The sequence below is a fragment of the Haemaphysalis longicornis genome, unplaced genomic scaffold, assembly GCF_048455015.1.
Source record: "Haemaphysalis longicornis isolate Haplotype H1 unplaced genomic scaffold, Haemaphysalis longicornis Haplotype H1 scaffold_25, whole genome shotgun sequence".
Taxonomy (NCBI): Eukaryota; Metazoa; Arthropoda; class Arachnida; order Ixodida; family Ixodidae; genus Haemaphysalis; species Haemaphysalis longicornis.
The window spans coordinates 106894-121098 of NW_027526314.1; the positions used below are offsets into that span (position 1 = coordinate 106894).

At 51.7% G+C, this 14205-nt stretch overlaps 1 protein-coding gene across 1 annotated transcript; it reads right to left on the reverse strand.

The window, feature by feature from the left end:
• Positions 1 to 578: 578 nt before the first annotated feature.
• Positions 579 to 12155, reverse strand: LOC144172629 (uncharacterized). The gene is made up of 3 exons (XM_077701280.1): positions 11936 to 12155; positions 8676 to 8852; positions 579 to 1110 (listed from the first exon to the last, which is right to left on the reverse strand). The coding sequence occupies exons 1-3, from the start codon at positions 12023 to 12025 to the stop codon at positions 1060 to 1062; spliced, it is 318 nt and encodes a 105-aa protein (XP_077557406.1). The 5' UTR covers positions 12026 to 12155; the 3' UTR covers positions 579 to 1059.
• Positions 12156 to 14205: the final 2050 nt, after the last annotated feature.

Consider the following 14205-nt stretch of genomic DNA (forward strand, 5'->3'; position numbering starts at 1 on the left):
CGAAGCAATGCTCCGGAATTGTAGTCCATCACCAAGAGCGGTCAATGCCCGCCTTTTATGTTTTGCTAATTGGTTTCGGTTTCAAACGACCGCACCAAAATGGCGGACCTAGTTACCGGAGTCGACGTGAGATGGCGGGGCGCATTTTGCATAGGGTCTATTTCAGCCCCGGAACAAGAACGAATTATCTTCTTGCCATCCCTACAGACCTTCGTGACGAAATTTTGAAAGCAAAATACAAATAATCAAACCAGATGCATGGTTCACAGCAATATACGTCGCGAATAAAATCATGGGAGAAAGTTAATTACCCCCGCAGGATCAGCAAAAAAATTGTTAGTAATGTTTTAACAAGTTTTACAGGAAAAGAAAAAAGGCGAATTAGTAATTCAATAATGAGGGCGCTGAAGGTATTTTTAAATTGTTTTTTTTCTGGAATATCATACGTAAAATCTCTAAGCTCAAGGTCAATAACGTTGTCGGGCACTTTGCCCACAAGGAAAAGTACGGCTACTATGTATGCTGAGAAATAACGCAAATATACTACAACAATGTAAAAACACATTTATTGCTTTGGTTTTGCGTTTTATCAAGGTCGCGACATCGAAACATTTTAAGGACGAAGAACCTTAGGGGCTCGGGCAGTCGGCTTCTCATGTCATCACAGCATATAGTCATGGCACTGAAACACCGGGGCACTCGTTTTCCAAATAATACGGGTGACATTGCGAATGAAAATCAGAACCATAGAACCACACAGAACGATATTGGCACAAACCCAATACATGGTTCGTGACATGGTTCGTGTATCGTGCGGCTGGTTCACTGCCCCAAGTCCACCAGGATGGCCCGCGGCACGCACTTGCCTCCGGAGGCCTCGTTGTAGCACACATTGATGCGGTCAAGCTGGAGGTCACAGTCGCCGTTGTAGCTTCCAGTGGTGGCAATGCCGTGCTCATGAGAGATTACCTCCCAAAACTTGGCGCCGATTTGGTTGTCGCACTGGTCGGCTGGGATGTGGACAATTTTACGCATCTTGAAAATGGACGACCGTAGAGCTCACGGAAGACAGGGAACGCTGCGAGGACGAGCCTTGTCCGAAGTAGTAGCCTGCGAACGCCAAAACAACTGCCATGAACAACGCATCCACGATGACCCACCTAGCGAGCACTCCTGTAGTTCTGCAGCAACCCCAGAAGCCACCATCATTTAGCGTGTCACCTACGGAGGAGGAGGAGGAGGAGGAAGTGGTAGTTGGGGGTGGGGGAAGGGGAGATAGAGGCCGGTAACTGTCTGCCGTTTCGCCGACACCTCAACCGGCCGAACGGAAGCGAGAGGGGGGACAGTAAAATGAGTAGAGAAGGAGGGATGGAGGAAGAGAGGGAGAATAATAATTCGGCATGCGACTCTTCCTTGTAGCACGCACCCGTCCCTGCAGACAGGGGAAACGCGCGTACACTAGATGCTAAGTAGTAGCTAAATTCTAATAACAACAATAAGGAAAAAGTTAAGTTGATAAAAGGTAGTGGATGAATGTTAAACAGCTGAACAAGATATATGAGGGTTGAGCTAAACAAAGTAGATGAGAATTGAACAGGTAAACATTACAAAGGGAAAAAAACCAGATGGCAACAAGAATTAGACAAGCGCGGATACATGGGGATAGACAGTGAGATAATGACGCAGGTAAAAGGATAACTGGGAGTACGTGAGCCTGCTAGATAGAATCGGGAGGATTATATGGTAAAGGTTACGAGGGAATAAATGGGAGTACACGTTGGTTATACTGGTTACGTTAGTTAGTTATAGAGGTGGGTGGACCCGTGGGCCGAGGTGCAAAGAGTTTTGTCGTTTGCACAGGTGACTGGGTGCACAGGTGTTCGGTTTTGGGGGAGTATTTTGCCATCCAGTTTATGACCGAGGCAGGGTGGGGTTGGTGGCTGAGGCACGCAGACACACACACACACACACACACACACACACACACCGCTGGTTCATGGGCGTTGCGGGATGGGGACAGAGGTTGAGGTTAGGCGGGATGGAGGTGCAGTAGCAGGCTTGGGCTCACAGACACGTGGCGGGATGGTGGCACAGGGTGGGGTTGGGACACATGCTTGCAGCCACACACACTCGCGCACACACTCGCGACACGCCACTGAAAGTTTCCTGAATGGGCGCGGAGGGGGGCCGCCGACACGCCAGGAGCAGTTCTGTTTGCGCGCCGGCGGCCGGGTGAGCCGCTCGCTGGGATGCTTCCGGGTTGAGGGGATCGCGACGAGGAGAGGGGGAGGGGAGAGGAGGGGAGGAACGAATGAACAACACCGACTAGATCTAGTCGGTGTTGGAATGAAGGAGTAGTGCTTAAGAGAGGGGGGAAGCGTCGTGGGCGAGGGCCGGCGGCCCATTCAGAGCAGCATGGCAAGGTCGGTTGCGTGCAGGAAGTGTAGCAGCGCGGTGAGTGCCGCGCCCTGTGCGCGGGCAGCCGAGGGAAAGAGGAGCTCCTCCCGCGTGCTGCACGCAATTCCCAGTGCCGCGTAGCGTCTTAGCATCTTCGCTCGCTCTTCGCTGTACCGGCTGCACCGCAGTAGGGCGTGCTCCGTGTTGCCCAGCTCGCCGCAGTGCTGGCAGTCGGGGGAGTCGGCCTGACCAAAGAAGAAGCCGCGAGCTGTGGAAGAGGCGCAGCGCGTGCGGAGCCGGAGGAGGAGACTGCAGTCGGCGCGGCAGAAGGTACGGCTTGGAATGCGCCCTCGTTTCCCCCCACTGGCGTGGCTCGGGGTCTGGTGCTGCTGTTGGGCGTGCTTGGCAATAGTGTCTCGCCTCGTCGCCCCTGGTGGCCCCCTCAAAGAGCGGTGTGTCCGCTGAGTGGGCCGCCTTGGCCAGCGAGTCCGCACACTCGTTTCCCTCGAGCCCCACATGAGCCGGCACCCAATGAAGGGAAATTCGCCTGTCTCCTTGCTGCAAGTCGCGCAGCTTTTTTGCGAGTCGCTGCACGAGCGGCCCGTGTTTGCTGGGCTTGTGCAGGCGCTGTAGTGCCGCCCGGCTGTCACAAAGCAGCACGGCTTGTTTGATGTCGGGGCGTCCCGCCAGGGCGTCCGCCGCCAGGTGCAGGCCTACCAGCTCGGCTGTTGTTGAGATCCTGAGGAATGGGTGGAACATCTCCAGAGGGTCCGGACGTTTGACCGGTGGCATGACGACAAAACACTGAGCATGCGTTTTTTCTATATTGAACATTATGCAAGCATTTGGTTCGAGAACCAGGAACGTACGCTGACGACCTGAGAGTTATTCAAGAGCGGGCTTTCGAAAACGTTCGCGACCCTGGTACCCAAGGAGAGGGTCGAGCAGTTGCTTCAGACACGCACGCAGCATCCGAATGAAAGTCTGCTCGTGTTCGTCGAGGAGTTGAAGCGACTTTTTCGCCCTGCGCACCCAGAAATGAGCGGGGGAAAAAATAAACTAAGGTTTCTGATGATGCGAAGGGTTAAGCAGGAGTTGTTCGCATGTTTTGTTTGCAACCCCCCGAACACGGTGGCCGAATTCGCGTCGCAGGTGGCCGTGTTAGAGAAGACGCTTGAAATACGAACGAGGAACTACGACCGCGCAATCAATGCGCTGGTTTCGGAGACGCTCGGTGCCGGGGCTATTGGTTCTGACACACTACGCGAGACCACCCGTGCAGTGGTGAGAAAGAAGCTTTGGAAACTTTTTTCCAGTGGCGCCACAACCTCAAGTCGCTTGCATGACTGACGTGATCCGGGAAGAAGTTCGACACGCTTTGAGGACTCCTACGCCGTCCGAAGGACCCCGGGAGCCACAAGGTATGACCTACTCCACAGCTGTTCGTCGACCCCGCCCCCCTTTCTCTCGTCTTCAACACGCCACGCTGTACCGCCGTCCACTGTCGCAAGCCCGACCCCCCCCCCCCCCCCCCCCAACGTAGTTTAAAACCAGATGCCTAGGAAGACGAACGTATGGCGAACCCTCGATAATCGTCCGCTATGCTACGACTGCGGTGACGCCGACCACATCTACCCTCGCTGCCCCTACAAGAGGCTTGCTTTGCGAGGGTTCTGCGTTGACGCACAGCGCCCTACTGAGATCGAGGAATACCTGTCCAACACCAACCGAGGTCCAGCACGCTTCAACCGTTTACCGTCGCCCTACCCATACCAATCGCCAAGCTGTCGAAGCAACGCCGACTTCACGCGTGGAAGATCCCCTAGCCCATGCAGGGGAAACTAAAAGCAGCAACTTCTGGAGGCGTTGCTGCACAACGGCGGAAAAACGAAAACCCTCCAACGACACAACGACTCGCCGATGACTGGGATTCACGACATTCCCTTAACCCGACAACCCCATCTAACCTATAGACGTGAATCAGAAACACGACGACAGCAACACGGCGTGACCCCTACCCGGCATGACCGAGTCTGCCGCTGAGAAGACGACGACAAAGACGACGCATAGTGTCCGACCTTCAACACGCACAAGCCGGATACGACGCCCTGACGCACTCGATATTCCAGGAAGGCCGCGTGCGTGCGACGTCCAGTTTTCCATCGATGGATTTGATGTAGTCGCCCTCATATAGACGAGAGCCGAATACTCACTAATGAGCGGATGATTCGCCTCTAAGCTGAAGAAAGTTACGACCAGATGGGACGGTCCACACACAAGCACAGCAAGAGGTCATCTCGTGACGCCAAGTGGTCCGTGCACATCGCGCGTCATCAAAGACAGCACCACATACGCTGCTGCGCATGCGTTCATTTTGCCTAACTGCTCTGGCGACGTAATTCTCGGAATGGACTTTTTGACGGGCAACGGTGCAATAATTGATCTGCAGGCCAAGTCGATAACTTTTTCGTCTTATCGCTCCTTGACGCCAGAACTTAAACACCGTGCTGCTCCAAGGATCACCGATGATCATGCCACCCTGCCACCCCGCTCAAACGTGATGATCACCGTCTACAGTGAAAATGCTGCTCCTGACGTCGACGTTACTGTAGATAGTGGCCAAAGTTTGCTTTTGACCACGGTGTCTGCTTCAAAAGAGGTATTGAGCGCTTTAGGCAACGCCAATCACACGTTTTGGTGACTAATTTCATTTAGGAGTAGCAGCGTTTAAACAAGGGCGCTACAATTGCGTTTCTAGAAGAAACCCAAAAATCGAGTTCCTTGATAGCGATCGCCAACTTTGAACGCGCACCCATAGATAATTTCAAGCTTCTGGATCCCATCGACGTGACCCCGGCGCTATACCGCAAGAGAAGCTGAACAAATTATGGGAAGGTATCCGGACACAAGAAGAAGGCGTGCTCAGCGACTCCATTATACGGCCATCAAAAAGCTCCAGGGCGTCGCCGGTAGTACTCGCTAAGAAAAAAGACGGCACATTAAGGTTTTGTGTTGGCTACCGGGGACTGAACAAAATCACCAAAAAGGACGTGTACACCCTGTTACTAATCGACGACGCCCGCGACCACCTCTGTCACGCAAAGTACTTCTCATCGGTGGATCTAAAGACAGGCTATTATCAAATAGAAGTGGACGAGAGAGACAGAGAAAAGACTGCATCCATAACCCCGGATGGCCTATACGAGTTCAAGGTGATGCCTTTTGGGCTGTGCACGGCACCAGCAACGTTTCAAAAAGGTATGAACACTGTGCTAGTTGACCCGAAGTGGCACACCTGCCTCGTACACCGCGACGACGTTGTAGTATTTGCCCGAACTTTCCACGAACAACTTCAAATGTTGGAGCCTGTACTCGAGGCTATTCGTACGTTGGGGTTAGCATTGAAGCCTGAAAAGTGCCGCTTCGCGTACGAGGAACTCAAGTTTTTGGGCCACGCCGTCAACGCCTCGGAAGTCCTGCCTGAGCCCGCGAAAACTTTTGCCATAGCGAACTTTCCAATACCGAAAGGCAAGAAGGCCGTACGAAGATGTCTTGGTCTGTGCGCGTACTACCAACGTTCGTATCGAACTAAGCACGCATTTCAGAGCCACTTACGCGCTTGACGAAAGCCAGCACCCCTTTCAGCTAGGAACACACCCAAGAGGAAGCATTGTGGGAGCTGCAACAACGCTTGCAAAACCCGCCCGTGCTCGCTCATTTCGAGAGAAACGCCGAAACGGAAATGCACACGGACGCCATTAATATAGGCTTGGGTGCCGTCCTCTTCTAAAAGCAAAGCGGTGCGAAAAAGTAATGGCCTATTCAGCCGTGGTCTGTTGAAGGAAGAGAACTGCTCAGCCTCTGAGAAGGATTACCTCACTATTAAAATGGGCCATTTCGAAATGACTATTCAAGGTTGTGACAGACCTCCATGCGCTGTGTTCGTGCCTACTCTGAACTCTAACAAAGTGCCACCCACGCACGCGCGCACGCACACACGCACGCACGCACACACACACACGCACACGCCCGCACACGCGCACACACCCACACACGCACACACACGCGCGCACACACACACGCACACACACGCGCGCGCACACACACACGCGCACACACACACACACACACACACGCACACACACACACACGCACACACACGCACGCTCGCGCGCACGCGCGGCAACCCAACGGGAAGTATTCACTTATCTGCTTCATTTCCTGGCCTGAGACGGCCGTCCTTACGCAGCGGCTGTAGCCCGGACTGCAGTGACTGGCCGATGTGCCCGGACTGACAGCTTTCTAGGACTGACAGCTCTCTCTCTCTCTCTCTCTCTCTCTCTCTCTCTCTCTCTCTCTCTCTCTCTCTCTCTCTCTCTCTCTCTCTCTCTCTCTCTCTCTCTCTCTCTCTCTCTCTCTCTCTCTCTCTCGCTCTTTCTACTTTATCCTATCACTCCCCCTCCACTTCCCTTCCCCTGCACTGGGTTTTATGCAGGTGAGCTCCCTGCCGAGCTCAAAATATCACCAGTGAATTTCCTTTCCTTTTCCCGTCGCAAACCACAACCACCACCGCACGCACGCACGCACCCATGCACACGCACACACACACGCGCGCGCACGCTTAATTTTTCTCGCGCTGTTCCTCAGGGGAATTTACCACTTTTTATAACTCTCCCCTGGAAGAGGCCATCAAGACTAAGCATGTCTCGTTCATTGAAAGCACCGCATGAAACCATGAACAATGACGCCAGTTTGAGGGCAAACTTAAAACGAAGAATTTATAAAAACAAAAACAAACGAAGAAATGGCCACTCCTGAGCCACTTTCTCGCTGAGTTTCAAACGCTAACCCCCTTTCAAGCGCTAACAGGATGGAGGACAAGGCATAGATGAGACGAGCGCCAACTTTCAACAGAATGGTTAATTGTGAAGCTAGAAACCATTTTGTTCAAAAAAATCACGCCATATCCACGGAATGAATGATGATAAGTGGGGCGAAGCTCGAGAGGGGGAGATCATCGGTAGCCGTAACTCTCCCGTGAAAGTTCGCCCATTACATCATTAAGAAAGACGTAAGACTGTGCGTACATTGTACAAATAAACTTTTATTTTCGGAGTCAATGCTCCCAGGCCCAGACCTGGTGAAAGACCCCGCGCCATCGAGGACTACCCCGCACCTCCACCACAATTTGTCACGTAGGATGGGACACAACGGTAAAGAAAGAACTTTTATTTAGGGTGAACTTGTGCCCGAACAAGACGAGAGGAAACGAGCAAAGGTCCTTGCGTCTCGTTCGATCTCCGAAAACGACTGCCTGCGTTCGTGGCGTGATCTCTTGCGTGATCTCCCCCTCGCAGTGCACGTGCGCTCGCGCCTCCGTTGGCGAACACAGACAAGCTCGCGCTCCCGGTGCCGAGTTTGCGCTGCCGGTTGCAGCCGGTTCTTGCGCGTGCAACGCGGCCGACTTTGCGACATCTCCGAAAGCATGCGGCGGTCACGTACCACGAGACACAAGGGATGGACAGACCCATGGCTTTAGGAGCTTCGCCCCTAAAATGATTTCATCCTTTGAGGTCACATAAGACAATGCCGCTTTCGCCAATCAGCCAGTGTCGTGGGAGGCAACCCCAAAGTGCCAGACTGCTGTGCAGGTACAACAAGCATAGTGCGCCCAGTACAAACAGCAGCACGCACGGGTACTTCTATTTTTACTTGTAGTTTCGTAACTTTCGTTGTTCACCCCCCACCCCCCCCCCCCAATTATTACTGCTGTAAAAGGAATACGCATTACATTTATGCGAAAACGGCTCGTTCTGCAAGGGTGTAACCCTGCCTAACTTCCATTTGCTTTGGCCGGCCTCAGCCAACCGGATGGCTGTGTATATTGCATATGTTTTAGTGCGAGAAATGAGGTAGTGGGTCGCATGACCATTTTTTTGTAATTATTTGACTTATTTCTGTGACGTTTATGTTAAAGGTGGTGTCAGTATGATTCTAACGAGGCAATCTTTCGAATGAACCAAACTTGTGTATTTTCTTCATAGCCCCTTAAATGAGTGTAGGAAGCAGTGGGGCAAACAAACCCTAACTATGCCTTCTTTGTTCACTCGTCACTCTCTTAGTCCCCTCCCACAGTGCTAATTGCCTTCTACCTCGACGTTTTAAGCCCGTTGATGTGTTAGTAAACTCGTGGGTACCATAATAAGGATGCTGCGCTAATGAAGAGATTTTGAGGGCCTGGAGATCGTGTTCTCTCTGTCACTTCCAAAAAACCGTACCAAAGACTCGCCTCCTCGCGACGCCGGGTGAAGAGCGGAGTAGCTGGAACGGTCGGCGTTCCAAGAGGCCATGGGAGTCCACGGGTGGCGCGGCTCCACATGGCCTCGTCCCGGACCTTTGGTTCCCCTCCCGGCCACGGTTCGGTCCTGTGTGCGATGGTGGGGCCTCTGCTCCACCTGGGGCACGACGAAACAGGAATATTCTCAGTGGCACCCACTTTACGGTTTTAAAACCCTGGAGCAGAAAACGCATTCACTCCAGTCGCCAGCTCTGCGCAGTTCAATGGTTTGGTTGTCCCTGAGAAGGTGACCACAGTGAACCAGCGGGTTGTAAGCGTGGTGCCTTGAACGTTGTGCCCGTCCCATGCGACATCAATGTTTAAGCTACCACGTACTGGTGGCAACCTCCGAAATGATGATTATGACGACGGAAACGATAACGAGGCTTAGGAATAGAGCACTGCACGGGCCTGATTTTAAGCCCCGAGCCCGGCCCGAGCCCGATTCGTGAAGCCCGAGCCCGACCCGGGCCCGTAACAGCAAGCCCGAGCCCGGTCCGGGCCCGGGCATTCATAAGTGAGCCTGGCCCGAGCCCGGCCAGGGCCCGCGTGTGTGTGACCAGGCCCGGTCTTTGACGCAAAAGAAAGTTTATTTATCATATTCCGGGCGATCAGACGGAGCATCTAGTCTGTACAAGCACGTCATGAACTGAAACGCAAAAAATAAGGGTTTAAAAGTGCACTTAGTTTAGCTTGCACCGTCTGCTGTTCAGGCCACATCGGCGTAATAATAGCTCGTATTCTTACACGAGAGACATCATCACCTTTGATGACCAGACTCTTGGAAACTCACGTGGTTGCCTCGGCCACAAGTTGGCATTGCTGACTTTTTTCGAACCGCATTTGAACCAACGAGTATGTACGCGCGTTGAAGTACTTCACATGCAGTGGTCGTTAAGCGGTGGTGTTTCTCTGGCGTGCGTGTTTGATTCCCGGCCACGGTAGCCGCATTTTGATTGGTGCGATATCTAAAACACATGTGTACATACATAGACATAGGTGCACAGCTCCAGAATGTCTGAATTAAGTCCTTCCCCTCTTGGGCATTCCTTGTAATCGTATCTTTGGTATGTTATACAACAAAATGGAAAATCCTGATGCTGTACAAGAAATGTCATTAAAATTGCAGTATAGTGACCATCAGACCTAGCAAAACACGTTTTTAAAATAATGCGTACAACTAACAGCAAGAGAGAGAGAAACACAGCGCGCAAAAATAAACTAAGAATATTCATTTTGATGCTCTTTTCTACACTTCACGTCGGACCTATTAACGGCCGTGACTATGAATTCAAGCCCGCGCCCGGCCCGGGCCCATGGCGTCGAGCCCGAGCCCGGCCCGGGCCCACGACGTTGAGCCCGAGCCCGGCCCGGGCCCGCGGCATTGAGCCCGGGCCCGGCCCGGGCCCGCCAATAATCGACTTCGGGCGGCCCGGCCCGGCCCGCGGGCCGGGTCGGGCCCGGGCTTTCGGGCCGGCCCGGGCCCGTGCAGTGCTCTACTTAGGAATGCGCTCTGAGGTTTTTATTTCACGCCGCTATTTTCTTCTCTCGGAGATAAGTTAAACCCATACTCTCCAACCGCAGCACCGTCAAGACTTTAGCCCTGGCCAATTATCCTTTTGGGTAAGTGCATACAAAACTTAACAGACACCATCATCATCACAATCGCCATCGTCATCATTATCATCCTTATCATCCTCATCATCATAATGGTCATAATTTCCCTTCTACTCGGTTCTGGGGGCTAGGAAGCATGCGGGGCGAACGACCCTTCAGTGACGCCTGCTTCGTCCTCTCGCCACTACGTAATTCGCCTTCCCCAGTGTTAATGGCCTTTCATCTGGACTGTTTGAGGTGTGTTTGCCCACGAATCAAATAACGTTAAATAACTGATGACTGCTGAAATCCCAATCGGTGCAAGGTGTCGTCTTGAAATATTATTTGAGGGATTTTATCTTACTGTTGTTCCTGCCATGACGTTATAATTTGATAAATACTCCCTGTCCGCCGATTTTAAGCCAAGTAAACCAAGCGACCAGCAAGAATGTAAGCAAGCAATTAAACAAACACGTGCACTCACAAGTATGAGTCAGTGAGTCAGTGATAGAGTGAGCGAGTGATTGAGTGAGTGGGGTGAATTAGTGAGTGAGCGAGTTAAGTGAGGGAGTGGAGTGATAGCGGAGTGAGTGAGTGAGGTGAATTAGTGAGTGAGTGAGTTAACTGAGGGAGTGGAGTGATAGGGGAGTGAGTGAGTGAGGTGATGGATAGGTGATGAGGTGTGAAATGAATGTGTGAATGACTGAGTGAGTGATTGATTGAGTGACTGCGTGAGTGAGTGAGCTGGATTAGTGAGCGAGTGACTAAGGGATTTAGGTGAATTAGTGAGCGAGTGACTGAGTGAGTGAGGTGAATGAGCAAGCGAGTGAGTGAGTAGTGAGGTGAATGAGTAAGCGAGTGAGTGAGGGAGCGAGTGAGCGAGCGTGTTTGTAAGAGCCCTTTTATAGTCGCATTCGGCTGGTACGTAGCCGATTGCCACTACACGATTCATAACCATGCCGTGGAGTTTGCCACCGATGATATAATGTACAGTTCTTACGTATAAAAATGTATTACGCGATCAACACGTTTTTTTCCGGGTGGCATCGACTGGCCGCGCACTCTCGCTGGTTCTTTGCCACACTTTCGTCGTGCTAAACAGTTCATTTATAAGTTGTTTGCAATGAGATCAGGGTAAATTAAAAGCGCTATATTTATATCGACACGTCACGCCAGAGTGCTTTAACTGTTCTTTTCAGCCACACAAAAAAGCCCTTTCGGCTGAGGAACCGCACCGCGCCCACTTTTGGGTTTTCAAGGCGAATGGTTATGAAGTGGTCCAGTATACTGTTTCGACAACACTGCCTCAGGCGGATCCGATCTCGTTCAGCGAAAATTTTTTAGCAGGTTCGTTCAAGCAGCATGCGAATGCAGCTCTTCAGGGCGATCACTTTCCGTGAATGTGCCGCATGAAATTTTATGACGTAAACTGGTTCGGTTCATGTATCCTAACCGCACACGCAGCTGGTGCAGTTCTCGAATTAGAGTGAGGTCGCCCTATTTCTATTCATATTTCGCGCCACTCGTTTCTTGTAGAAGCGACGAGGGTAACAGAAGAAGCGTGTGCATGATTAGGCTCGATTTCAATGTGACCTTTGCACTCACCTCATCCTGTACAACGTCGAGGGCAGAGCAGTGGAGCCCCACGACAGCCTGCACCCGTAATTCCTGCCAGCAGCCCGGCCAGCGTGCCATGAAGGTGGTCACGCGTAAGGTGGCGCCGCCTTTGCATTGCAGCCTTTTTCTTTTCCTCCCGGTGGGGGAGGAGGTCGTCGCGCCTGATGAACCACTGGCTGCATGATTCCAAGCTCCTGCGAAGGCAATGGTCTGCCGTGTCTGCATGGTATAGACAAATATGCGGATTTGTAGGAACCGACGTTTAGGGTACTGGTCGGGCATACAAATTAAGTCACAAATCGCCCTACTCTCGGTAAGGAAGTGCATGCTATGTGAAATAGGGACAATTAAATTAAAGAAGGTATGTTGCACATTCCCAAAATTCACATGGGTGGCGGTTCGGTTTCTCGCAATAGCCTATATTCACTAATTTACCTAGCAGGCTTCCAGTTAGGAAACATGAGATGGTGGGAAAATTCGGACCAACAGGAGCATAGACGAGGTAGAAAACTGGAATGTAATGTGTTTCCACGCCTGTGAAAGCTCATTGTTCTGTCCGGGCGAATGACACTTTTTCATTTGACCACCACCGTTGCACCCCCCTCCGCAACGCCTCAATCATCAACTGCATAGTACTTTGACAAAAAAATCAGGACCGATACAGCCACAATGCGTTCCTAAATAGCAAATACGAAAGCAACGAAGCGAGTTCTCTACTGATGGAGGCATAGCGGGGAACGTTACTTCTTGACATAAACAGCTTGCAATGCCATCAAGTGCCCCGTGGCTGCTGTGATCTACAAAATGCTGTACACGAATGATTTGCTTTATCATTGCATATTTTCTAAAAGTGGTGGATTTAGATGCAACAAAGTTATGCACCTTGAGCTAAATGATCCAGTTTGAAACAAAAACGGATTCTTCATACTTCAAACAGCACACCACGGAAAAACACAGGATGTGTACTGTCACGTGCCATCTGCTGCCCATACACACGTACAGGACGAGAGCTCAAGCTGTCCACACCAGCTTTTTCTCTCGCCCCGTCATGTCTTGTAAAGAACATGATATAAACTTCTATTCAAAGAGATGTAAAGATGGCACCCTGCGAGTACGGTACTTTTACGGTGGGAGCCGCAGTTCCTACGCGACTACTCTTACCGAAAAAAAATACAAATAAGCTTTAAAGCGGATGCCATTAAACTGCACCTCACATATGTAATTGTTGTATTCAGGCCCGGACGACAGACAGGGCGGCGCACGAACGTGGCAGGAACGGAATGGGTTTATTCCATCGTGACAAACGGGTGAAACAAAAGAGAGGGCTCACTAGTAGGCGAGCTGTATTTATAACCACTGAGACGGGCAGCCCAGGGCGAGAGTGTGGTGACGACATGTCACGTGGCCCAAAGGCGCGCAATACAACATTAATTAAGCGGCGCCTTCAATAGGACCTGTTTAGTAGAGGTACCGCTAACTAGGCGAAGGAAGCTTGCGGGCAGACGACCCTACAGTATGGCCTGATTCGTCTTCTAATCAATACAATAGTCCAAGGCAAATAAAGTCTGTCCTCTCACTCACGCACCTTTCATACTGCTGTTGGCCTTTCATCCAGGCTGAGAACTCCGACCTCTTGCTCACTTCCTCGGTACTAGACTAGGCGATGCTGCGGCAATAAGGAAGACCTGACAGTCTTTAAGTGGTAGTGTCGTTCGCTTTGGGTTCTTCCTCCTTTACTTCGAAAAATAGCATCGCAAAGACTTGCCTTCTCGTCACGACCCGTTGGGGGATGACGCCATGGGAGTTCACGGGCGGCGCGACTCCACATGACCTCGCTCAGGCACCGTTGAATCCACCACAGGCCAGGATGAAAAGTTTTGGCCGCCTGGAGATGGAAATGTTGTTGACGCTGTGTTCTCCCTTTGTAACCTCCGAAAAGATAATCGCAAAGACTTGCCTCCTTGTGGCAGTCCGGAAAGAGGCGCTGTGGCGAGAACGGTACGGGCCATGGGTTGCCACGGGTAGCATGGTTCCACATGGCTTCGTCCTAACCCGGATGACTCCATTGCCAGCCATGATTGGGTCTCGTTGGCGATCAAGGTCATCCAATGCACCTAGATAACGCCGAAACAGAATTACTCCGAGATTCCCCATTTCGCGGTTTTGTAACCACTGAGCAGACGCCGCCCTCAGCCGGTTCTTAGCTCACCACAGCTAGATGGCTGGGTGGTGCTTAAAGGAGTACTGACACCAATTTT